The sequence below is a fragment of the Rattus rattus genome, chromosome 12, assembly GCF_011064425.1.
Source record: "Rattus rattus isolate New Zealand chromosome 12, Rrattus_CSIRO_v1, whole genome shotgun sequence".
NCBI classification, from domain to species: Eukaryota; Metazoa; Chordata; class Mammalia; order Rodentia; family Muridae; genus Rattus; species Rattus rattus.
Window position 1 is genome coordinate 61,198,741 of NC_046165.1, and position 27,175 is coordinate 61,225,915.

General features: G+C 46.2%; 1 protein-coding gene across 1 annotated transcript; it reads left to right on the plus strand.

The window, feature by feature from the left end:
* The first annotated feature begins 868 nt into the window (after window positions 1–868).
* Fdft1 (farnesyl-diphosphate farnesyltransferase 1) lies at window positions 869–27,175 on the plus strand. The gene is made up of 8 exons (XM_032917277.1): window positions 869–1,067; window positions 9,994–10,091; window positions 11,356–11,539; window positions 15,941–16,069; window positions 17,325–17,516; window positions 21,471–21,647; window positions 22,675–22,827; window positions 26,619–27,175. Exons 1-8 carry the CDS (start codon window positions 969–971, stop codon window positions 26,835–26,837), a joined length of 1,251 nt encoding a protein of 416 aa, XP_032773168.1. The 5' UTR covers window positions 869–968; the 3' UTR covers window positions 26,838–27,175.

Here is a 27,175-nt window from a genome sequence, read left to right on the forward strand (position 1 = left end):
ATTTGTTCCCACCCCACCCCTAGGAGGCCCAATCTTGAGCAGATTTTGCAGGCACTACACCAGAACATTGAGAGGTATATCCATTAAGAGCCCAGATCCCATTGTTTTAGCAGCTTTGGAAATGGGATCCAAGAATCATCACCATGTTGTCTTACAAATGACAGATGGGAGAAGTCTGAGAAATACTGTGAGCTGTCCCAGGAAAGCCATAGGAAACTCGTCAGAAGAAAGCACGATTTTGCTTTATCTATCTTCATTTTTTAAAAATCACTAATCTATTTTTTTTAAAAAAACTATATTCTTTAGAACACAGTGTTGAGGCCAAGGGATGTGAAACTTCAGGCCCGGAGTGACCAGCCGCTCCGCTTACGATGTTTTGCTGCGGCTCACCTACAAGCCGGTGACATTTCCAGTCCCCGCTTCCCTTCTACTCTGACGCGGCTATGCTAGCCCACCCCTTAGGCGTATCAAGAGGTGAGCGATGACTGGGGGCGGAGGCTCCCAGAGCAAGCGAACCACTCCTTTGAGCTCCAGGCACGTGTAGACCAAGCCTGTACCCGAACTCCAAAGCTTCCACCGATGCGCCTTGCTCGTGGTCTCTACACCTCCATCACCCCCCCCCCCCGCCCCTTTCACTCGCAGCCCAACAAAGGCTCTCTTCGGGGTACCAATCGTGCTCTCTGGCTTCTTTCCAGCCCTCCAATCAAATTCTAGGGTGTGGTCATCGCGCCAGGCTCCTCCGACCGCCGATTGGCTAACGGTTTTCTGGTGCGAGCAGCTCTGGCCAATCAACGTCCGTCAGTCCACTCCGCGCGTCTTGGCCTGGAGGCGCGAGCGGCGCGGCCGGTTGAGGAGGGCGGGACGTCCGGCGCTGGCCCCGCCTCCTCGCCCTGCCTACCGCCGGCATCTAAACACAGGTGGGAGCGGGAGATCTCGACAGGTGAGACCCGCGCCCCGCAGCCGCAAGCATGGAGTTCGTGAAGTGTCTAGGCCACCCGGAGGAGTTCTACAACCTGCTGCGATTCCGCATGGGAGGCCGGCGGAATTTCATACCCAAGATGGACCGGGTAAGCCGGGCATCCCTGCCCCTTCGCGGGCCTGTGGCCGCTGCATGCACGGGAGGTCTCTTAAGGACGGTCTCTGACGCCCTGGTCTCCACGGAAAGCGGGATCCCTGCCTGGGTCGCACACCCCACGTGGGTCTTGTCCCCTTGCCAGGTCCCGCCCCCCCGCCCCCCGACCTGTCTTTAAAGGTTTCTGCCTGTTCAAGCCATCGCTTTTCTTGGTAGTTTGGCTGCGTACCTTGTTCTAAGTTAGGAGTTTATTTTTACTTAAATGGGTGCTTTCCAGAATTGAGACTAGATAAAAAGAACGCGCTTGAGAAAAAAAATTGAGAACATAAGGAACCCTGTAGCAGTTATCATGCCTATCTTCACGGGAATGAAACTTACTTCACACCCACTCCTTCCAGTTTTTAGACATCACCTCCCCCATAATCTTCCTCACCTTCCTGCAGCCACTATTTTATTCCTGGGTGCTTCCTACGTTTTTTGTTGTGTTCAAGTTCTTCTTAGGTATTGGCTGCCGGAAGGCCAGAACTTGGTTTTTGTTCATATTTCATCAGTCTGTGTACCCTTTCTTAAACGCCTGCTTTAAAGATAATGCTTGTTGTAACAAAAGTATGAATACGCATCCAGTTAACTTAGTGGGTTACATCAAAAACTTAAAATTTTCCCCCTTCATGGGAACATCAGACACTGTATTTTATTAAGGTATTATTAATTGGTGTCCTTAATTAAAACACTTTATTTTTCTCATTCAGAATCCTCACTTTTTAAGATTTAGCTCTAACAAGTGCTCTCAGCCATCCAGATGGCAGACGCTGGACACCTGCTCCGTGATGGGCCCTCTGTTGGGTAAAGCATGGATAGCAATGTAGTTAAGAGCATAGACAGAATCCTCAAGGAAATAAATGCCAGGAGTGCGTTTCAGGGGAGAAGGATGTACGGTTGCCAGATTCTCGAAAGGGTCAAAGGGAAGAATCTACTTTATAGTCTATCTTGGTCTCTTGACAGCTCCTGTCACAGGCAGTTCATTTCCCTTGGTGAGGCTGATTCACTCTGCCTTCTCCTGATAGTCACTACTGATGCTGTCTGACCAGGACTCTTACAAATAAGTGTTACAAAATTGTTCTGTGGAAACAGAGGAAGGCATTCTGATCTGAAAGGTTTCCTGACCTGCCTTCTCTAGCACTATTTAACTTACACAGTGATCCCAAAGTCACCTTCAGATTTAAGATTCTGTATTTCAGTCTCCTTACAATTTAAGGGTCTCTCACTTGATTCTGGATTTGATTTGATTTTTTTCGAAACACGGTCTCACTGTGTAGCTCGGGCCGTCTTGGAACTCACTTTGTAGACCAGGCCAGCCTTGTAACTCACAGAGACCCACTTGCCTCTGATCCCCCTGTCTCTGTCTCCTGAGTACTGGGATTAAAGGTGTGCTACCGCCCCTGGCAAATTTGATTTATAAGCGACTTGGAAATAATCTTTTCTTTGTGTGAGTCTTTACTGCCTTGATCAAATTTGCTTGTCAAAAATGTGTGAATTAGTGAACAGCCTTGGGGAAGCTTCTAGCCTTCTAAACCTGAGTGTGGCCGAACAGTGACTGTCATAAGGAAATTTACAGGAGTAGGAAGGAAAATCACGGCTAATTAGGATGCGCATATAACCTATTCAGGGTTGCCTGAGGGAAATAGAGCTTTCAGATGTCTCTGTGAATACGTTTGGCTCAGTGTTAGTGAGATTTCTCTGGCCACTGACACAATGCCATAGGTGGACACTAACACACTTGACCTCGTGCATGTATGTGACAGGTCATTTTCAAAATGCATGTATGTTAAAAGCATTGTAGAAAATTACCTGTGAGCTGTGTGTGAGGCATACATGAAAACACACAGCAGTTGCATGTTTGGACTTGGGTCCACTGCCAAGATATCTCATTGTACATTGACAAATCTTCAGACATCTAAATGCCGCTATCCTGGAGAAGTTGTACATTTGAACTTTTACGTGGCTGCTTGGTCTCCTGACAGCTGAGGATGGCAGTTGGCCACCTCAGAGGAGGTGTATTCACTGTCTTTGATTCCGGGAAGTTCAAGTTTTGGAGCCAAAGGGAGATTTAATCTTTGTTTTGGGATACAGACCCTGAAGTATTAAGAAAACTCTCATAATCTTTAAGAATTCTGATAAGACAGCCTGGTGTAGTGCCACACATGCTTTTAATCCCAACAAGGAAAGGAGAGGAAGTTGCTGTCAGCCTGGTCTACAGATTGAGTTAAAGGCTACCCATAGATACATAGTAAGACCCTGTTTCAAACAACAGACCAAAAAAAAAGCATTGTTCTAAAGCTGTCTTTTCTTTAGTTATTTTTGTAACTAAACTTTCTAAGCCATGGACCCAGTCCTCCTCTTTTTTTGTTAAAGCTTGGTTTCCATAATTGCACAGTACTTGGGGCAATTTTAGCCTGGTTACTTCAGAACTTTACATTTCTTAATGATGCCTTTATTTCTAATTCCCATCCTTTAAGATGGGCATTAACTTTAAATGCTTTTTGGCTGTTTTGGTTTCTAGAACTTTGTGGTTCAGACTGGCTTTGAATGCTAAGCCTCCTGGGTGCTGGGATTGCAGGTGTGAGCTTCCAAGTCCAATTAAAATGCATTCTCTTTACAAAAAAATACTTAATGCAGAAAAATATTGAAAGTTATATATAACAAACCACTGTGTCTGTATCCTGTCAATATTTACATCATTCCCTTTATATATATTTTATTAAGAAGTTAAATATTCAGAAACACCTAAAGCAGTAGACCTTCCAGATCTAGCTCAGAGCTAACACACTTGTTGATGGCACTAAGTGGACAGTGTCTGCAGACAAGGCACCCCATTGTCCTGCCTGCCCCATTCTAGTGATCTCCTCACACTGTAAGCTTAGAACTGTGGACACTTGTCTGGGACCTTTTCCTCCATCTCCGTGCCTTGCTGAAAGCCTTCTGAAACTGGGATTGTGTGCCTTGCCTTTTAGGCAGAGGGTGCCATAGTAATTAGCTAATGTTTATTAGCTCTTGGTAGGTGCCAAGCACTGTTTTACATACTTTCCATGTGTTATGTAAACTTACCCAGTTGCCCTGCCCTTTGAGGATCTGTTTTCTTGTTTTGTAGCTGGGACTTGGAGACATTAGTGAGTTACCTAACGTCCCATAGCTATGGTGTGGCCTCGTGGGAGTTGACTCTCACAATCTGACTACAGAGCTTCTTCGGTCTCTCATTTTAAAAAAATATTCTTTTTTTTTTTTAATTATTTTTTTGTTTTCTAATTGTGTTGTGTGGTAGTGTCTGTGTGGGTTTGTGGAATCAGATGCCCCTAGAACTGGAGCTATGGGTGGTTGTGAGCTGCAGACACCGAGAGCTGATCTCCAGTCCTCTGCAAGAGCAGGGCTTTCTCTGAACTACTGAGCCATCTCCCCATCCTCTCCACTGCGCTCTAGCCCAGTATGCTGTTCATCCTGGGGTAATGGGACACGGAAGTACATTAAGCAGACTGTCCAGAGCCAGCTAAGAGGTGGATGAATCTAGGCCTGATGCACACAAATGCCTGTCCTAACCAGGACTACCAAACAGCCTGACTGGCAAGGTGGCACAGCAGGTAAAGGCACCTGCCAAGAAGCCTGACAACCTCAGTTTAATTCCTGGGACCCACATGGTAGAAGCAAGTTGTTCTACATAGCTGTGGCAATGCCACCCTCTATAGAAATAAATACGTACAAACTTCTACATATATTTTACCATATTATATACACACACACACACACACACACACACACACACACACAATTTTTCTTCACTGAGTATGGTAGCACATGACTTTAATCCCAGCACTTGGGAGGCAGAGGCTGAGGCAGAGGCAGGTGGATTTCTATTCTAGGCTGTGATTTCCAGGTCAGAAGATGCTCTCTTATAACTTTATTATCTAAGTGTATCACTTAGGAGTTTTTAAATTAAATTTTAAAAAATGTATTATTATTATTATGTCTATTATTATGTCTGTGTGTATGAGTGACACTGCACACACTTGACAATCACGGGACAAATTTGTGGCGTTTATCACACCATCTTTACGTGGGTTCCAGGAATTGAACTCAGGTCACCAGTCTTGTTTAGCCAGTGTCTTAAGCTACTGAGGTCAAAGCTTGGGGTTACAGTTACGGAGTTTGGTTGTACGTGCTGCTTCCTAATACTAGTGAACTGCTAAACATTGGCTAAGTGGGAAAATATGCTTTTTTTTTTTTTTTTTTTTTTTTTTTTTTTCGAGCTGGGGACCAACCCAGGGCCTTAAGCTTCCTAGGCAAGTGCTCTACCACTGAGCTAAATCCCCAACCCCGAAAATATGCTATGTGTATATTTTATCCTAGTTTTTGGAAGCCAAAGTTAGTGGTTAAAAGTACAACTGTTAACTTAGTTCACAGTTGTCTGGGACAACTGGGGCTTCTGATCTGGGACAGCTGGACCTGTTTCTCCATGGCCTGCTCAGCTGACAGGCAGCTTGTAGCTAAAGGGGTGGTTAGCAGGTTATAGCCAGACTAGGGGAGACACACTCATCAGCCTGTAGGCTTGTCCTGGTACTCTTGGACCCTGGAAGGAGATAACTTCTATACACACGCTTTTCAGACGTCTACATGAGTCACATCTATTACTGTCTAATTGGACCCTAGATTTTACCAGGGGAGCCAGGTATGAGAAAGACTCCTTCCTGATGGGAGGTCACACATCCTGTGACCATGTTCATAGCTCGTTGCACTTCATCACTCTTAGCAACCTGAAGGGGACAGGTATTATTATTGCTGTCATTTTGTGAATTACAAGTATGGTTTTCCTCACAACTAACTCTTTAAGTATGCTCTGGGATGCCCAGCCAGGCCTGGCCACATGTGTACCCTTGTGCCTTAGGTCAGAGGCTGTTTGGCTCAAAAAGCTCAGGTGTTGCATGAACCCATCCAGCAGGCCACAACTGGGGTGTGGAATTAAAAAAAGAAGAAACTAGGCAAAAGACCCAACTCTGGTCAAACCTGTGTTCTATTGGGAGAGGAAGGTAAGACAAACACAGTGTTCCAGACAGAAATAAGCAATCACGAGAGGCTGGAGTGGTGAGGTCAGGGGAAGGCAGATTGTTTACAGTTGTGATCTACAGCAGGGACTGTTTCCCTCGCTATAAAATGAGATCCTTGGAGATTGTGAAGTCTTTGGTTTCCTCCTTGAAGGGAAGTGGGTGCCCATGGGCCATGGTAAGGAGGCAGAGAAAGTGAGGCTTGGGCTATTCCTTCTCTCTGGGGGATTTGAGGATCAGTCTATTTGCTGAGCACTTTGCAAACCCCTATGAGGCCCTCACCCCCAGTGTTAAGAACTGAACCTAAGGCCTCAGGCATGCCAAATGCCACTGAAATACGTGCTGTTCCAGAGGAGGTGGAAGGAGGTTCCAGTGAGCCCAGGAGTTTAAGACCAGCCTAGATGCCATGGAGAACCTCAGCTAAAATAACTAACCAACTAACTTTAACAATTGGAATTACCTCTAATTAGTGGAAACAAATTAGAAAATTCATTTCCCTTCATTTAATATTTCTTTCTTAAATAACAATAATGACAAAATGAGGGATATATTCCCTGAACAATATTGAGAGCTGATTATTTCTATAAATGCATGGCAGTGCAAGGCTTTTAATCTTCGAACAGGCAGGCACATCTTTGAATAGGCAGTAAGACACCTTTTTTTTCAAAAATGAAATTCAAGTAATTTGTCTTTTACTGAACCAGTTAGCACATCTCCACGCATTGCCCCACGTGCAAGTTGTATGACATTACTCAGAGGCCCCAAATGGAAGAAGCTGACCTTTTCTAAGGAGATCTGACTTGTGTCAAGTCTAACGCTTACTGTTCAGCCATGCATGTTCTGGTCAGTTCTCCGTGTTTCTTTATCATCTGTAAGGTAGCATGGAGAGCTACAGGACCTTAGTCACAGCCAGCCAGCTCCAGGCTGGGAGTCAGAGGGGTTCTGCTTCTTTTTGTTGTTTTCCTTTATGCCAGAAGGTTTTGGGGTGTAGCCTAGATAGCTTCTACTTCTTTACCTTTCACCTCAGCTTCCCAAGTACAGACTCACAGCTATGCCCATTTGGCGGCAGAGCCTGATTTGATTGAGGGTGAGGCTTCATTTGTTCCATTTGGTTTATATATTTGGCTGTATTGCTTAAGAATTGTTGCTGTGTAATTCTGGGGCCCTAATCCAGGCTATGGTTTGTTTTCCAAAACACTGAAGAGTATGACCCTTGCTACCTGTGTGTCATGGACCGTAGTCCTGTCATACCATCCCTAAACATTTGAAAGGATTAAAGGTAATGTTTAATTGTTTGGCATGCAATGCCTAATAAGTGACTGTTATTAACCTTCTCAATGTCCAGCCCTGAGGTTTATGGGTTTTGAGGTTTTGGTTTTCCCATCCTAAGCAAACCCGTCTTGTTATAAAAAAGGGTAGGACTGGCAGGGTGGTCCTGGTGGCTGTCAGCTGGGACCTGGAGCCTCAGTCTGGGCGTTCAGCCTCATTTGATGAGTAGTCTATACCCTTCCCTTTGAATGCCCTTTGAACCCTGCTTCCCTCACTGGAGAGTTCTGGGTGTGTACTTAGCTTCAGGCAGCAGTGAAAAAATGGGAGGCTCTAGGAACAGTAGCTGTGACATACTAGGAGTCCATGGCCAGGAGAGTGTTCCAGCCTTCAGAGAGTGGTGCCGTCCTTAATGGGATTCTTCTTGGTCATTTTAGGGGCCTGTTGTTTAAGATGACATAATGAAACCAGAAACAAAACAGAAGTGCTGTGGAAGAGTGCAAGGCCCATGGAGTGCTCCCTAAGCCTGCTCTTCAAACCCAGTGTCATTGTCCCTTTGCATGCCTTGCAAGTCCTGGTGAGAGCAGCCGCAAGACCAGTGGTTCTCAACCTTCCTAATGTTGCCACCCTTTTAATACAGTTCCTCATGACCCCAAACCATAAAATTACTTCACTATGTAAACGTGCTTTTTCAATGGTCTTAGGCGACCCCTGTGAAAGGGTCATTGACTCCCAAAGGGGTTGAGGCCCACAAGTTGAGAAATACTGCCCTAGAAACACTGCCGAGAAATTTGTGGGGCATGGTAACAGCTTTACAAAGAGCTGCTCACCTTGGGTGTGGTAGATCATAGCTGTAATTTGAAGGGACTGAGGCAGGAGAATTGCCACTAGCTCCAGCACTGCCTGGGCTACGAGACAAACACAGTGTTCTAGACAGAAACAAGGCTGTCATCTCAAAGGAGAACAGTTATTCAGTTCTTTTTCTTATGAAATCTTGTCTTTCCTTATTTTGAAGGAGTTGGTGACTGCTTTAAATTGTCTGTGAATGTATTGCTTTATGTCATTGAAACTGTACAGGTTATTAATGTGCTAGACTGAATCTCACTGATGCCGATCAGTAAATAGTAGTTTTCACTAACATATTTCATTAGAAATGACAATAAAATGAAACTCAGGATTCTTTTTTTCTTTAAAAGAAAATCTTACTCTTTAGACAAAATAATGTGTATCCATATTAGGAATATAGGAAATCCAAATAAAAAAGGGCATAGCTCACAGGACACCAGGGCCCAAGGTTCTCTTACATTCCAGTGCATCTGTGGATTGCCTACTAGCAGATAGGCTGTATTTCAGAAACGACTCCCTCGTTAGATAATTGTTTCCCATTTCTTAAAATGAGTGGAGATATTGTGTAGGGTTGTACAAGGGGCGGGTGGAAATTCTGTTCCTTCTCCTGCTCATAAAAGTTCTTATAAATTGCACACACAGCACAACACAAAAGCAGTCTTGTTAGCATTTGTAGTAAGACACCTTCCAAACCCCCTGCTCCTTGCAAAAAGTTTTTCTTTGCGGAGACGAGCTTACTGCATATCCCTGGTATTGTGCTTCTGTGAACACTGATTGTAAGATTCAGGGCTCTTAGCAGGACTAGGGACAGCAAAGCAATATAGCAGTAGTCGAAAGCCAGATTCTCTTCAGAAGAATGATTGCAGTAGGGTTTAGAAGCCCCAGGGTAGAACTGGGTTCAGTCCTGATTATGTACAAGAGCAGGGAATTAATAAAGGTTATCGCTTTAGGTAGACCAGCATGGTTGTTCGTGGTTGGGCAGTACAAAGACAGAAACATGTCTGGGCATGGTGTCCATATGTGTAATCCAGCACTCGGAAGGTAGAATGGTAAAAGGGTTGCACAAGCAAGGTCGAGGCCAGCCTGTTCACAGCAATTTCTGAGCCAGCCAGAGGTACATAGTAAGACTGACCACAGACAAAGAGCACTTCAGTTTACCAAAGGCCAGCCGACTTGGGGAGAGGAGTCAGAGGAGCCTGCAGATAGTTTAGGGAAAACTGCCACAGGGAGTGAAAACCAATTTTTCAGAGTTACTGGTCAGTGCTCTTTTCTCTCTCATGCTTGTGGAGACAGTGGAGAGGCAGCTGGGGTTTCCGCGCTGTGGGGGCGTGGCCAGAGGCAGCGGGGGCGTGGCCCAGGCCTGCACGTGTTGTGGTGTGAGGCTCTCTGCTCTGGCCAGGGCTAGCCCTATCAGATCCCCGCCCTGCGGTGGGCGCCTTGCAGCTCAGTGGTGCCTATGGAGGAAGGGCTCTGCGCCGCACTCCCATGGCAGCCGCCGGCAGCACCAAGGCCATGGCCCTGGTCAAGCGGACCTTGGTGCTGAGCCCGGTCGCTTCGCCCAAGACTCCTCCGGGCTCACCCCCACGGGGCTGCTCCTGGCCTCCTACCGCCTGGCCTTTCAAGGACTGGTCCCGGGCACGGAGCCCTGCTACCAGCTGCCTGCCCCAACCTCACTCCTGCTCCACGTCTGCCACCGCGGTCTGTCTTTTCTGCCCACAGAACTCGCTCAGCAACAGCTTGAAGACCTGCTACAAGTATCTCGATCAGACCAGTCGCAGCTTCGCCGCGGTTATCCAGGCGCTGGATGGGGACATACGGTTAGTGGAGAGCCCTGACTGGGGAAGACTGCTTTTCCAGGATCCTTTGAGTCACTGCAGCTACCTTGACACACCACTTAGAATTATGGGCTCCTTGTTGTGGCTTAGGCAGGACTACCTCCCCCCACTACTCCCGCCTGTGTGTTTACTTGCAAATGCCCTTCCAGGCACCTGGCCGTCTACCAGCGTCCTTTTAGGCCAGCCCTTTCAGAGAAGGGGGTGGGGCAGCCATGTTGATTACCTTCTTTTAGTTTTGGCACCTGTACCAGTCAGTGAGCAGGCCAGACATTTTTCTTGGCTTTTGTCACCTTACATTTCAAGCATACTGAGTCTCAAAAAGTATCTCTTGTGTGCACTGCACCAAGTTTAGAGAAGTTACTGTACCTGTGACAGCATTCATACTGAAAAGTTTTTCATCTGCAAAAATCTAGTGCCCTTTAAGCATTTGCCTCTTGGTCCCTGAAGTGCATTGGTTAGATATAAAGCAGTCTTCGAGATATATGGCATCCACCTGCTGGTTTTCATTGTATTCTTTATAAATAAGTGGTAGTGTTCATTACTTGCACTTAAGACAGGAAAACAATGTTTTTTTATCTAGTTGATAAGATATAATTGCCACCTAAACATACAAAGCCCGGTACACATCCATCCCTTAAGAATACTCATAATAGGGATTGGGGATTTAGCTCAAAGGTAGAGCGCTTGCCTAGCAAACGCTAGGCAAAAGCCCTGGGTTCGGTCCCCAGCTCCGAAAAAAAGAAAAAGAAAAAAAAATTCATAATAACCTGTAAATGTGCAGAGAGGAATCTTACTGTCAGCCTCCATATTGTCCGAAACTTCTCTCTCTGTCCCTCCTGTCTCTTCCTCCTTAGGAAAACAATTTTTAAGTGCTAAATATGGCAGGCTTTGGATGTCCCTTCTAATGGTCCCAGTTGTCCTGAACTCTGGATCTTCCTGCCTTAGCCTCCTGAGTTGACAGGCCTGAAGCACCACCCTGCTTTAAATGTTATCCAGAAATAAATATTGTCAAAAACGGACCGATAAAATGGGTTAGCTAGTAAAAGCACTTGCTGCTAAATCTGACAACTTGAGCTCCGTTCTCAGAAGCCACAGGTGGAAAGGGAGGACTGATTTCCAGAAGTTGTCTAATGACCTCCCACACGTGCTGGGGCACGTTCGTGCTCTCTCTCGTACGCAGAATAAGTAGATACTAAAGAAAAAGTGGACGCTTGGTACTGTGTTCCTAGCCTTTCCTCTTTTACAGTCACGCGGTGTGTGTGTTTTACCTGATCCTCCGAGCCATGGACACGGTGGAGGATGACATGGCCATCAGTGTGGAGAAGAAGATCCCACTGCTGCGAAACTTTCACACTTTCCTCTATGAGCCGGAGTGGCGGTTCACCGAGAGCAAGGAGAAGCACCGAGTAGTGCTGGAGGACTTCCCCACGGTACTGAACTCTGGGTATATTGTTGATAATTGGCAGTGCATTTGACCCCTGAGCTGAGAGAAAGGTCACCTGAACAGTCTGAGGGCAGCTCAGAGTCCAAAGCACGAGTTTTCCTGGTTGGAATCTCAACTTAGTGATTGGTAATGAGGTACATAGCCCTCCGTTCCTCGATCTTCCCTCCGTGTGGTAGAGACCGTAACAGCTCCCCAAGTCTAGTGTCGTACTAGTCTGAGGGCAGCATGGCTGTGCCCCCTTTCTACAGGCATGTATTGAGAAGTTCCAGGTCCATTCTTACAGAAGGACCTGAGATTCACATTGCAGGTCTAAAGAGCTGTCAAAATAGTAAAAGGAAGAACGGTGGATCTCCACACTGGATCACGTGGGCCTGCTGACTGTAGTGTATGTACCACAGTGGGTCTCCACACTGGATCACACGGGCCTGCTGACTGTAGTGTATGTACCCACAGTGAGGCTGCAGCTTAGGGTTGCTGCTCACCATGACACACACCTTTGGGCAGGGTGTGGGGCTTCTGCAGTAGCTGAGACGAGATCCTTGCCACTTTCTTAATTGAGTTCTGATTCTGTCCCAATCTGTACAGGTAGAATTGTAAAAGTTGGGTAATGTCTTAGGTATAAAGTTCTTAGAGTAGTGCCTGGTGCATACTAAGTACTCTGTAGGTATTAGCTCTTGAGATGGATTACAGGTAAAGCCCCGAGCTTTAGGGGCCCGAAAGTTCATGGTGTACATGGACCTCACTGCCAGAATTTGCAAGTTTAGTCAAGTCATGTGCTCCCTGATACCCTGAAGAGGGTATTTGTCTTGTACATAGTTTGCTAGAGGTTTGGAGAACAGTCCTTGTATGACTTTTGCAATAAAGGAATCTAGTCTATACTTCAATATAGGAGGGAGGGAAGGGGAACCCAACCAGGTTTGAGAAAGATAGGCTGTTTCCAACTTGCTGGGATCATGTTTTCAGGGCCAAAGACCAAAATATATGCTGTGCTATGAAAGTACATAGGACATCTGCAGGCTACTGAGGGCCCTAAAGCTCTAGGGAAGATACTGATACATTGGTATCCTTGGGGTACCTGATGGCTAGTGAATAGTTTTTCTGGCAACCATGTGGAGGTTCACTGGTGAGCCTTTGAGTCCTGCTAATGCAGTTGAAGTGCTGTGACCCACTTGGTTGTACCTTCTTAGTAACAGAAGTGGGTTTTATTTTTGCTGTTTTTCTCTTCAGCACTAGGTATGAAACCCAGGGCCCTCTGATCACTAGGTATTCTATTACTTCTCTGTGTCCTCAGCCTGCCTGTTTTTTCCTTTGGAGAAAGTTTCTCAATAATTTGCCCAAGCTGGGGCTGGGGATTTAGCTCAGTGGTAGAGCACTTACCTAGCAAGCGCAAGGCCCTGGCAAGGCCCTGGGTTCGGTCCCCAGCTCCCCCCCCCCAAAAAAAAAATAATAATAATTTGCCCAAGCTGACCATGAATTCACTTTGTGTTTTAGTCAGCCCTTGAGCTTATAACTCTCCTACCCCAGCTTCCTGAGTAATCTGACTTATCTCCAAAAATATTTTTTCCTTTGCTTTTTTGTTTTTGAACCAGGGTTTCACTATGTTGCCCTAGCTGGTCTGGAGCTGGCCATGTAGACTAGGCTGAACTCGAACTCACAGAGATCTACCTGTGAGAAACAAGATCCCAGAGATCTCCTGGTGCTGGGATTAAAGGTGTATGCTACCAAACTACTTTTCATGTAAGGACATTATAACCTTTAAAGACTTTCTGATCATGGGATAATTTTATTATATGGATCATAAAAATTCAAGGTAGCCTCATCTACCCACCAGAAAGAACAAATGCTAAAGTAATTTGGGGGAGCTAGGTAATTTTCAGATCTTCATCTAGTAAGTTTGTAAAGCCCAGCTGTCTTTGCATGTGCATTCCAATGGGAAGAGACTATTCTGTTTTGAAAGGTTTCAGAGGTGAGCAGTGAATTGATCTTGATCTTTTCCTGTTTGATCAAGAGTGTTTGGAGGCGGGGCACTGTCCCAGGGAGAGAAAAAGGGAGCTGAAAGAATAGGCCAGATACCACTCGTTACTGTTAGTCCTTTATGTCCTGATGACTGAGAAGTCGGAAAGTCATGTTTTGTACCTGAATGGGAGACCCTCTCACCTTGTGAATCATCTTAAGACAGGAGGACATGGGAAGGTATGTTCAGAGAAGTTGTAGAGGAAGACTGGTCCTGGATATCTTTCTTCATGAGTATAGGGTCCCTCAGTGCTCACACGGGGAAGGTAACTGAAGTGTGTTGGTTTGAAACAAAACTATAAAGTACAGGCATTTTAAACCCAAACCTAAAGGGTTCCGGACAAGGCTGGGTAAATAGAATGTACTTTGGAGGACAATTTTATTAGCTCTTTTTTCTCTAATATTGCATGCACTCTTGTTTTGAGAATAAGCCAAGTGAACTCTCTTTACTTGATGCACATCATGGGCCCAGAGAGCCCATGAGCCTGTGCTGCCTCTCGTTTCTCTGCCTCAGCCTTTGAAATGTGCCACCCCCTGTGGCTTATACTTACATTGTGTGTGGTGTACCTATACTGTCTACATTTTTGCATGTGAGGGAAACAGGGGTATGAAAAAAATGATAAAGTCTTTTGCCTAAATAAGGAATCAGGATTGGAACCCAGGGTGCCTGGCCTCAGAAACCTTGTGCTTGACTCCTGTGTCTCTTTTGATGCTTCTTTGAAGATTGGCAGCTGAGTGAGGTGGGGGAGTGGAGGCAGGAGGATTAGGAATTCAAGGCTAGCCTCAGCTATGTAGTGAGTTTTAGGCCAGGATATATGTGAACTTGTCTGGAAAACAAACAAACAAAAACGCTAAAAGGACAGGAAACAGTTAAGACTGCCAGGCATGTTGGCATGCATCAGTAATTCCAGAGAAGCCAAGGCAGGAGAACCAAGAGTTTGACAGTTTTGGGCAATGGAATGAAAGCCTGTTTCAAAGGAGAGAGGCGGGGGGAGGGAGGGAGGGAGAGTTTATTTGTGTATCTGTGTGTGTGTGTTTGTTTGTATGTGTGTCTGTGTGTGTGTGGTGGGTTGGGTAGGTGGGGAGGGCTGTTAGAACAACAAACGGCCAGCAGTTTTAATCATAGCCTGCTGAGACCTTCTATAAGGGGGAGGAGTTTGTCTTGAAAGTCAATGGACATACCATAATCCTCTTGCCCTGTTTGGGATTTGGCCTTTATTGTCCCAGAGACTTGTCACTGTAATGTGCCTTCATGTCCTTGGACTGGCCAGCAAGTGATACAGGGACCTGGGAGTGTGTCCTCATTGTGACTTGGTCCCCTGAGGGGTTGGGGGAAGTCCTTGTGGCCTGGGTCTCACTGCAGAACCTGAAGGAAAACATAGTTCCCCTCAGGGTTCCAGCAAGACCGAGTCCTATTTTACTGGGTATTTTTTTTTTTTTCATTTGCTTCTGTTCTGAATTACATTCCAAAATACCAAATTTTGGAATTCTAAAAGGCCACTAAGGATGATCGGGTGCCCCTTTTGAGGTGTTTGTTTTCCCGCCCTCATTGGCCTGCTCCCTTATAAACAGAACTGCCCTTACCACAGGGCAGTGTGGCTTGGAACAGTCACAGGGAGCACAGGGATTGGATTCCGGGAGAGTGTTAGATGGTTTCAGTCCATGTAGGAGTTGCCCTTTGACTCCAATGTGGATTAGCTGTCCTAGAAGAGAGTTCTAAAAGACCAGATTGATTTTTATGTAATTTGAGGAGGGAGGAGTTAATAGTTGATGTTCATCAGAGATGGCATGGTTGCTCTGTGGCCTGCTGGTATGCCCTCGGCCCTTCCTGAGGTGTGTCTAGCTTCTTTTACACAGATCTCTCTCTCACATGATATCTTAACATCACCCTTCACCCTTCAGTGCTCACGGAGGGACCAGCTGGTGGCACACACCTGAAGAAGCCTGAGGCAGGAGGATTGTGAGTTGGATGTCAGCTAAGGCAACATAGTGAGACTTTGCCTCAAAAATAAAAACAAAAATTTTGCTGTGTTTATGTTGTATGTTGAATTTTTAAATGCTTTTTTGGAGCTGAGATAATTAGTAATGTATTTCTAAACCTGTCAGTACTGCATTTTTATATGGATCTTGGACTTGCAAGAAAGACTATACTGGGCAGCAGACACAGAGTTAAACTGAGATCCTTGAGTAATTTAGAGACACAGCCTTGGAGTGAGGAAGATGCTGGCTTCATGAGTCCTTGGCGGACCCGACTGGTGCAGGGAAGCAGCTGGCCTATCACTGGCCTACGAGCTCTACAGGGTTGTGCATTTCTCTCTGGTACCATGAAGTGTGTGATCTGGTGTGTTTGATTGTTTTTGTGGTCTCATTTCAGATCTCCCTGGAGTTTAGAAATTTGGCTGAGAAATACCAAACAGTGATCGCTGACATCTGTCACAGGATGGGATGCGGGATGGCAGAATTCCTAAACAAGGATGTGACCTCCAAACAGGACTGGGACAAGGTTAGTATCTGTAACCAGGGTCCACATCTGCTCTGTAGATGGCCAGCTGCCCCATGATGAAGCCCAGAACAAGGACAGAGTAGCCTCCAGATCTGGGTTTTTCTGGTTTAACCCACATCTATTGAAGTTGACAGTGTCCTCAGAACTACTTACCTTACAATTAAATGCTCTGTCAGTGACAATACATGCCCCACAGGTGTACTGTTGCCAAGTGAATTGTAAGATTGTTCCTAAGTTGCCACAAAATTTTAGGTAAATGGCCAAATACTTTTCTGTAACCCAGAAATAACAGTACTTTTTCAAAATTTAAAAACAATGCTCTGTTTGTAGTTGTCATTTTCTTTTCCATTATAGAATACTGGGTACGCACCTGCGAGTCATCAGAAGAGTTTCTTCTTTTGTGTTTGCAGTAGCTCAGTGGTAGAGTGCTTTCCCAGCATGCCCAAGGCCCTGGGTTTGATCCCCAGCATTGCCAAAGCAGAAAAAGATTAAGGAAATAGACAGGATGCACTAGATGTGCCCAGGTTTTCACGCCTCCTCCTCAAAAGTCTGGGAAGCTTAGCCATATCCAGAGAGTCCTTGCTCTTCTCGCAGTAACTGTCCAGAGAGAGAGCAGGAGAGCAAGAGATGGACGTCCCAGCTGAGGCTCATTTGTTAGGCTGTGACTGTCAGCAGCCCCCAACTCCCCAGTTGACAGTTAAACATTACATTTGTCAAAAATCTTGGTGACACCTTTTCAGAACTGGATTCATAGTTCTAACACCCTTTTAGCCTCCCGTGATTGCCCACCCCTATAATCTCAGCTACTTTGGATGCCTAGGTGAGAGGGTCACAGGCCTGTGTGGGCTACAGAATATGGCAGAAGTAAAGTGAGTGAGATCTGCCTTTAAAAAAAATAAAATAGAATAAACCAGAGCTCTGCAGTTCAAACCCTAATAGGAAAAGGAAAGGGAAGACAGACAGACACCTTCAGGTCATAACCTAGGCCTCGCAGGTGAGTGATTATCGACAAGGTTACTGGCCACTGTTTCTCAGTTTGCCCATCCATGCAGTGGAGGCAATAATAGGTCCTCCGTGTGTTTACCTGCAGAGTGCTTACATGGAGCGGCATCTTGAATGTGCGTGCACTTGGTGTGTTTTAATCAAAAGGAGAACTCAGACATTTTGCTCTCAACTTGCTGTTTTATAGCTCGGATGCCTGGCAAGGCTGTTTCTGTGTCATGATTAAAGTACTTTACACAATAATCTTTTGCAGTACTGTCACTATGTTGCTGGACTGGTGGGAATCGGCCTTTCTCGCCTATTCTCTGCCTCAGAGTTTGAAGATCCCATAGTTGGTGAAGACACAGAGTGTGCCAACTCTATGGGTCTGTTTCTGCAGAAAACAAATATCATTCGTGATTATCTGGAAGACCAACAAGAAGGAAGACAGTTTTGGCCTCAAGAGGTAACTGAAAATGGGGTACTTAGGGGAAAAACAGTTTTAGACTCTGAAAAATGAATCATCTAACTCAGTAGTTGCAAGTGGCTAAAATCAGTCACTGCTTTGGGCAAACTGGCTGCATCCAGGGATTCAAGCTCTGTGAATGGCTTTGGCCATTTCTCTTCTCTGGGCAGACTTCCTCCAAGCCACAGATAAATCTCAGGCAAACCAACTTTACACCCTAGCTCTCAGGACTCAGGCTGAGCGCAGTCCTGTATCCAGCCACAGCCCGGGTCTTCCAACCATAGACCCGCATTATAGGTGTGCCCAACACAACCCGGATGGATTGAACCAAGAGTCTCTGACAATGAGGGGCAAAAGGTGGTGGCTCATGGTACCATACAAGCTAAGCATGTGCAAGGCTGTGGGTTCAAATCTCCAGCTCTTGGAGCAGGGGTGGAGGCAGAAGGGGTGCTGGGTAGAAAAAACTATAGATGTCTATTATATAAGAAATGTTTTAATTAAACCATGAACATTGAAAAAAGGCTTGAATATTCCATAATTATTTACTGTGTTCACTCCAGGATTTCCTCTTCTGTTTTATAAAATGTTCTCCTAAAGCCAAGTGCTTTTAGATTAAAAAAAAAAAAAAGAAATAGTCACAGAGTGATGAAATTAGCAATGTATATAACAGATGCAGAATTTATATTCTGATATAAAAGGACTCTGCTTGAGCTCACCTTGTAGGGGCTGAGATTGTGAGAAAAGAGACCAGCCATCTCACAGAGACGTAGGGTGTTTATACGTCCCAGGTGATGTGGACAGATTGGAGAAAGGCTCCTGCCTGTGGTTGTCTCAGTGTGATGCCTTCATGGTGGAGAGTGCCAAATGCCTTGTGGGTGATGCCCAGGCATATGGCCATCCAGGAAGAAGAGTAGGACAATCCAGGCCCAGTCTCACAGACACAGCTTGAATCACAAGCTTGTGACTCATGAGCACCAGTTCCTCAGCCTGTGAAATGAAATAGAAGAGCTCGCCAGCACTACAGGCTGGAGGGGTGACAGAAATGAGATAGACGTCCCGTCCTCAGGTGTTAGTGTCAGCTCAAACAGCCTGAAAAGGGAGATTACCAAGATGCCATTTCTCTCTAGGCAGGCCCGCTGTGCCGCCTGTGAGGCTGTTTATTGTAGCACTATGTGTAAAGGTAAGCTTTCTCAACATTTCAAGTGTCTAGTCACAGGAGAGGAAGGATAGAGTCACGCTATTGTGACGTCATCTCCAGATCACGTCCCAGGGAGAAAACCAAATTGCGGAAACTGCTATGCTGCAGTTTAAATGGGAGATTTTTCTACAGTCTCTCTAACCATGTTGTGGTTTTAGGGATACAGCTCCAAGGTGCACTGCTTTTGAGCATGTATGAGGCTGTGGACTGGGGGCAGTGGGGAGGGGGTGAGAAAAAAGGAAGGAGAGAAGAAAAAGTAATCCCGTTATGAAATAATTTTATAGCAGAGCTGGGTGTGGTGAAACCTTCTTGCAGTCCAAGAACCCTCAAGGTTGAGGCTGGGGAGTGTTTACTTCAAGACTGGCCTCAGAAAACACTCAATAAAACTTAGACAAATTGGTACTGAAATACTGAAATAGGGCAGGGGCCTGGGGGTCTGCTTCAGAGGCAGAGTGCTTGCCAGTACATGGGAGACTCCGGCTTGATACCTGGTAAAACTCCTGCTATTCTTACATAAACCTGGCAGCATAGAGCAGCTAGGTTTAGAGGCAAGAGCCTGTGCTCATATGATCTTTGATTTATAGTAAGAGTATATGTTCAGTGCTTGTTTTCTGGCACAAACCTTCTAAAACCTGAGATCTTTTATTTTACATTTTTGGAGCAAGATCTCACTATATAGCCCAGGCTGACCTAATCTCACGCTCACGCCTTGGCCTCCTCATGGTAATATTGGAGTCGTTTAAGAACTTAAAGGAGTTTTGCAAACAGATTTACTAATGGGTGTGTGCTCCTAACCTATCCTAAGCGGGTAGAGGATTGGGGCTCTTGGTTTGACCACTGTGCCTGAGAGAGATTCCTCCAAGGAAAACTATGTGACAGAGACAGAGGTGCCGCAGGACACGGAACGACCGGAGATAGAATTGGCCACCACTGGCATAGATTTAATTTATATTGTTTCCGTGGTGGGGAAGCAAAGCCCCCAATGGCTAGCTTTAATAGCTGACTAAGTGGAGATGCCTGCAGGGTGGCACGGTGGAGAGGGCAGGAGGCTCCACACTCCTTCTCCCACAGCGTCACTCTCTCTGCATCTCCAGCCTGTTGTCTGCGTCCTTCATGATGAGTACTGAACAGGCGACAACTTGGGACTTGCAGTGGACATCTCAGCTAGGGGCGCATTCTTGTAGACTGAGCCTTCAACCCGTTGGATCTGATGCTTGGTGGGTATCAGGAAGTCCATATGACCTGCGATTTTCCCAGGGGCACAGGTCATTAGTGAAGTATTTTTTGCCAGATTTACCATTTACAGGAAAAGCAGGGTGAGTGTACACTATGGGATTATGCCAGAGAAACAGAAAAGTTGAGAAGTCTTCCAGGATGTGACACACCCTTTTTTTCAATAAGTTCGTGGCTACAGTACTTAGTGGTACCCAGCATATGTTGGATGTGGAACTTGTTTAGATTTGAGCAAACTGGTGGGGGCCGGGTAGTGGGGGAAGGTAAATTTGAAGAGTGTTTTATATTAATTACTCATGTTTAGAGGTGACCTGATAGTTCATGTATACACAAAAGGTTCTAGGTAGGGAACACAGCTCAGTGATAGAACACTTGCCTAGCATGCAGGGGGCCCTGAGTTCTCCCTCCTCTGGGAGTTCATGGTGTAAGGAGAAAGCAGTAAGCCTAGCTCTACTTAAAGTCACCCACGAGTGGGATGTAGACGTGTCCTGTGCCAGGAACTGTTGAAGCGGGTTAATTTATACATTGAGTCATCATTAAGTTTTTTGTTTTCTGGGTTCTGCAAAACATCTGGTACCTTTTGTCTGGGTAGGTTTGGGTGCATATAAAGAGTGGATAACGTGGCGCTCGAGCAATGGCTCAACGGTTCAGGGCACCTAGTGCCCTCTCACAGGACTTGAGTTTGGTTACCACCACCCACATACATGCAGCATTTACACACGTAGACACATAAAGTGTATATAAAAATAGATCTTTAATCAATAGTCATATTTTGTGATTTTAAATTAAAAATCATGAAACCCAGTCAGGTAGGATGGCCACATACCTGTAATCTCAGCCCTTTAGACACCTGAGCTACTTCGTAAGATTCTGGTTTCAAACAAACAGTAACAAAAGAAAAAACAAGGCACTCCCTACGCCAAAAGAAACTGCTGAGCTCTTCTCGTTTTGGAAGTGCGGGTCTGAGAGCCCTGTTCTAAGTTCCTGTTTCTACAACTTGGGGAGGTGATGGCCCTGCTTTGCAGTTGCTTGTTTTTCTACACATTCTTGCTCAGCAGCATTGTCAGCGGAATTGGCAGTCGTGGGCTGGGAGCGGTCTGCTGGTGCTGGAATTGATTTGTAGTAGCTGGGGGTGTTGTAATAGACTCACCCTCCTGCTAGCAGGAGACTACCTCTGCATGCTGCGGTCATTATGGTACTGCTTGGTGCGTGCTGCATTAATTATCTATAAGGGACCCTTTCCACAGGCCACCCTGCCTCTCTTGTCATGCACTGGGCCTTGACCAAGCACTGTAAATGGCTGCTATGTGAAGCCTAAAGCAGGTGGATCTCAGTGTGCAGTAAAATGACTTCACTCGTTCATGTTTTGCTGTTGGTTTTTGGTGTTGAAGGTGGAGCCCAGGTCCCACACATGCCAAGCCTGCATGCTAAATGGTCTACCTTGAACCTCCATCCCCTACAGAAATCTAATACATGTAAATTCTTCACCAGTTAACTTGTTTTGTACTTTGCTGACTGGCCAGGTATGGGGCAAATACGTTAAGAAGCTGGAAGACTTTGTTAAGCCAGAGAACGTAGATGTGGCCGTGAAGTGCTTGAATGAACTCATAACCAACGCCCTACAACACATCCCTGACGTCATCACCTACCTGTCAAGGCTCCGGAACCAAAGCGTGTTTAACTTCTGTGCCATTCCACAGGTATGAATGGGTGCTGAAGGAGTGCGGTGCTTGGGCTGGCAGAATATGGCTCCTGTCTTGCTCTGTTGTGTTCAGGGGCACGGTGTCTTAGGAGCGTTCACTACCTATCTCAGGAGTAGGTAGGGAGCCACAGCAGAGTCCTTGCCTCACAGTCAGGAGCAAGGCTAACTGTTCCTTCTGGGGTTTACCCTTTTCCATCAAGAATTCTAAACTGGCTCGATCATTCTGCTAATAAAGCCTGGGCCTCAGCCTAGGTGACCAGCGTGCTGGCCAAACCAAGTGAGGCTGCTGGCACGAGACATGGCTCAGCAGACCAGGGCTCTTGCCACAGAGTGCCCTCCTGAGTCAGATTGCTGGTTCCCCGCATTGCCTATACACATGAAATGAATAGATTCATGCAGTAACGTCTTCACTCACCTAAGTATTGTAATCCTTTGTACTCAAGATAGCAGCGTCTGGTCCTGTAGACCCGGCAACTGTATGTTCTGAGGCTTAGTAATTTCCTTTACCTATTATTCCTATATTAACTCACTCGGAAGCTTGGTTTGATCTTGACCTGACAGTTCTGAATAGTCTCAGGTAAATCTGTTTGGCTATCCCCGGTTTCCATCAGCCCGAGAGCCCTTTATCTTTGAGCACAGGAGGTCATGACCCTCTCCCGTCCATTGTTCTTATCTCATACCATTTTTAATGTATAATGACTATATCCATAAGAGAGTAAAGTAGAAAATTCTTACCAGATATTATTTGGAAATGCATATGCAGTGTACTAGCTAACTGCTTTAGTATGGAAATGTTGGATTCACTTGTGTGTAACTGAGATGGAGTCTTTGTGGCTAAATGACAGAATAGTATAACCCTGTTGTTGAGCATGGAGGAGCTAGAAAGGCAGAACCTTACTGGCCTACTCTCTGGGTGCTGCTGCTTGGCTGGTCCACATTGTGCATTCCACAGAAAGGCTTCGCTAATTTAATTTGTGAGCTCTGTCTTCATGAACTGAGAGTCTCCCCTCTCCTGTTGCCTGTAGGTAATGGCCATTGCTACGCTGGCTGCCTGTTACAATAACCATCAGGTATTCAAGGGAGTAGTGAAGATTCGGAAGGGGCAAGCAGTTACCCTCATGATGGATGCCACCAACATGCCAGCTGTCAAAGCTATCATATACCAGTACATAGAAGAGGTGGGTTCTTACTTAGTTTTCTGTCGCTTGTAGCTGTTTTCATGCATTAAATGCAGACCATGCTTGGACAGTAGGTGGTCCTCACTACTTAGTGTTACAGCCTAAGGAGAGTGGTTGGTATCCCTTATTGGAAAATACACAGAGCCCTGTGGGACCTGGCGATGACATGAGACAAGGCTGCGTGCTGAGGCCTCTAGGAAGAATCAGTCGTGTCTCCCAAGCCGTGAGGTGATCTCCGAGGCCAACGAAGCTTGTGATGGGTGAAGAATGTGACATGGAGGGTTAGGGACGCTAAGGCAGAGCATGGCTGAGGGAATCTCAGATCGTAAGTGCTCGTGTCCTGACAGTCAGGCTGCTGTGTTCCATCATATCCCAGGCCTCACCTGAAAAACCCCATGGGGAGTGAAGACAGAGGAAGACGAGGAAATCACAGTCGAGTCTTAAGTGCTTTTTTTGTTTTGTTTTGTTTTCCTACAACTCTTACTTCAAATGCCAAAACTAACTTATCAAGCAAAACGTACTTACTTCCTCAAGCTGTGCCTGCCGGCATGCATCGGTGGACCAGCATGCGTTGGTGCCTGAAATGCAGTGTCTGCTCAGGCTGGTCCCAAATATACTGTAGCCCTCCCTCCTCAACCCCAAGCCGTGGGGCTCCAGGCGAGGTTTGGGGATTTCTGGCTTACTGAGCCCTCGTTGTAGGAAATCGCTTCTGAAAAGTCAATGAGCACTAAGTTCATGTTTGGTTTTGTGTTTTCTTGACTGTTAGAATTAAGTGCTGCTGGTGGCAGTTTGAGGGCAAAGGTGGCACGGTATTTCTGTGAGTGCTGCTGCTGTAACTCTGCCACTGTGTCCCCTGCTTATCTGACTGCATTTGCAACTTCAGGGCAGAGTTGAGTAGTTACAACAGAGTAGCCCAGATAGCTAAAAATAGCTTCCAGCCCTTTAAGAGAAAGCTTGCTGACTTCTGACTCAGGGTTTCTAATTTTCTTTAATGTTACTTCAGTAAAAAGCAAGGTAAAAGATGAATTAATATTTCAGTTGATTTGATGCAGAAAAAAAATCAAAATTGTGAAGTTCAAACATTAAAATCTGAGCTTTCATGTCAGCTTTATGGAGATTTTCCTAAAGATGCTTTATAATGAAGATTTTAGAAATGTAACTTAGCTGGTGGAGTGTTGGCCTAGCATGCACGAAGCTCTAGGTTTGATCCCCCAGCACCCACCATATAAACTGGCCAGGGTGGGATATGGCTATAATCTACCATTGGGAAGGTAGGATCAGGAGTTCAAGGTCACCCTCACCTGTATGGCAGATTTAAGGCCAGCCAGAGCTCTGTGGCACTGCCTCAGTCAGTCAGCCAGTCAAGGCTTAGACGAGGTCCACAGGTAGGCTGATCTGTGGTGTCCAGATGCCAGCTAGAGCCGATCTTGTTTCTCCATACAAATCAATTGTGTACTTCCAGGAAAGGAGGTTATGTCTGTTCTGTAGCCTCTGTCTCCTCAGTGGCACTGAGAAGAGCAGGAAGAGGCCTAGAGAGGCACAGTGTAGGCTCCCCCTGCTCCGCCCCCCCACAGGTGACGTCCACTCAGCAGCTAGAGCAGCCTGCACATCACCTGGGAACATCACCCCCTACTCTGCCACACTGAACTCCTTGGCAAGTGCCATTGTTTTCATGGTCTTGTGCCTTTTTTGTTTGGTTTGGGGCATCCTTAACTGTACAAATTAGCACTTGGGTGCATATAACCCAGAAGGGAAAGAAATATTTTAATGGCCTTTTCAATGATAAGCCCAATAACCAGTTTGTTTTAAAATCACAATCTGCCCCCCCCCCCCATCCCCACCTCCCCATCTCCACCTTCAGAAGTCATTTGGCCATTTGACTCTGTGGCTCTTTTCTCCTTGGAGCCCTTTGCTCTCCTGTCTTTGGCAGTGGCTTTGATGGTGCTACTTAACCTCTCCCCTCCCTCCTCCTGAGCCTTCTTCCTCTTCTACTTACTCGTTAGGTGTTGGGTTACTCTGCGTTCAGTCTTCATCTGCTTTCCTGTCATGGAGGTGTTTCATGGTTATTACCCAGCCAAGGGCTCAGATGTGAGCTCTAAGTGACATTGCCATCTTCCTTAATCACGGGATCCTTGGGGCACCCTGGAGCCCTCTCCTATCCAGACTGACCTATCTGTGCTTTCATAACTGCATTAGCCTTTGACCCAGTAATGCAGGACTTCATTCTGCAGAAGGGAGGGCTTGTCTAGAAGGGAGAATGCAGGCTGTGTAGCATTCTGTTCTAACCTCATTGGCAGGCATGACAGCCTTCCATCACTGTAATGGACCACCCGAGTTAATTAGCTTACAAAGAGAACTGATTATTTGGGCTTGAGTGTTGGGAGTTCCAGCCTGTGACTAATCACCCCACTATTTGGGGCCTGTGGCAATGCGCAGCACATTATGCAAGTGCATAGTGAAGTAACATCTCCCCACCCCCCATCCCCACCACCCAGAAGGAAGGAAGAGATCAGTCCCATCCTTTTTAAGGCCTGTCCTGGCCTTTATGGGCAGGGAGAGAGCTGAAGGACCAGCCCAGCCTGTGGGTACGAGGTGGAGCGTGAGGTTTATCTGTGTGAGAGGGTCGCCTGTGAGTGCAGATTCCAGCAGAGGCACGGAGCTAGAATTGTAGGTGGCTATAAGCCTCTTTATGTGGGTGCCAGGAACTGAACCCAGGTCCTCTTCACAAGCCTCAAATACTCTTAACCACTGAGCTGTCTCTCCAGCCCCCTACATTTAACTTAAAAAATTATAGAGAGAGATGGCTCAGCAGTTAAGTACACTGGCTGAAGAGGACTTGGGTTCAGTTCCTAGCACCCACGTGACAGCTCACAACTGTTCCGGGGGATCCAGAATGCCCCCTTCTGACATAGGTACCAGGCACATACTTGATGCACATGCATCATACAGGCAAAACACTGATAGACATTAAAACTAAATCTTTACCACCACCCCGCCCCCACCAAAGGTAAGTGTAGTGTTAGGAAGATCAGGCCTTAAGGCCAAGTTTTACTCCCTGAGCTATCTCTCTGGTCTTGCCTACTTACTACTTTTTATTAGCTTTTGTTAGATTTATTTTGCTTTATGTGTATGAATGTTTTGCCTAAATGTATGTATATGTACCATGTATGTCCCCCAGAACTGGTGTTACAGATGGTTTTGAACCACATGGATGCTGGGAATCAAATCTGGGCCCTGCAATAGCAACAGGTGCTCTTAGCCACTTAGTCATTTCTGTAGCCCCAGTCCGGTTTACTTTTATTTTAAAAGGTTTGCTTATTTTTCTTTTATGGACATGGGTATTTTGCTTACATGTATTACATATATGTCTGTGTACTATGTGTGTGCAGTGCCCATGGAGACAGAGAGTGGGTGGTGGATCCTCTGGGACTGGAGTTTCAGATGTGAGCCTTCAGATGGGTGCTGTGAACAGGTCTCCCTGCTGAGCTGTCGCTCCAGTGGAGATTGCAGTCTTCCCCCATCCAACACATGCTTTTTGGTCAGCCTAACTAAATCCTGGCTGCCACTGTGAGCCGCCTGGGATCTGAAGTTGTGTAGTGGCTGCTCTGTAGGGCTTCTCTGCTCCGTGGCGAGAGTGCAGTGCACTGCACTTCCTTGCTCACTGGGCCTAGGTGGTGCTTTGGGCTCAACGTAGAATAAGTGACTCCTGTTCTTAGAACCTGCCTTGTCCTTGGTGGCATGAGAACTGTTAGAAGCAGCCATGAAAATGTGTGTTCTTCTTTCCTTAACAGATTTATCACCGGGTCCCCAACTCAGACCCGTCAGCTAGCAAGGCCAAGCAGCTCATCTCCAACATCAGGACGCAGAGCCTTCCCAATTGCCAGCTCATCTCCCGAAGCCACTACTCCCCCATTTACCTGTCCTTCATCATGCTCTTGGCTGCCCTGAGCTGGCAGTACTTGAGCACTCTGTCCCAGGTCACAGAAGACTATGTCCAGAGAGAACACTGACTTTGTTTAGCTGGAAGCGGAAGTCCACGTGAAGTGGGTTTTTCTTTTTCCCCCAGCTGGATTTTGACTTCCCTTGGTTTTTCCTTCTACTCTAATCTTTCGGAGAACTGAATGTGGGACCTTTAGGAACTCTGAAGAGGAAAGGACGCCTTGCCCTCAGCAGCCTGGTGCTTCCTGGATGTGGTCCCTGCCTCTTGTAGCCACTGGCATCATGTTGACCGATGCACTGGAAAGGCCACATGTGATGGTCACAAGATCCTAGTGAACCTGGCTAGAATGCTGATTGAATCTATTTAATTTGAAACAGCCTTTGAATACCTATCACAGTAGAAAATGAA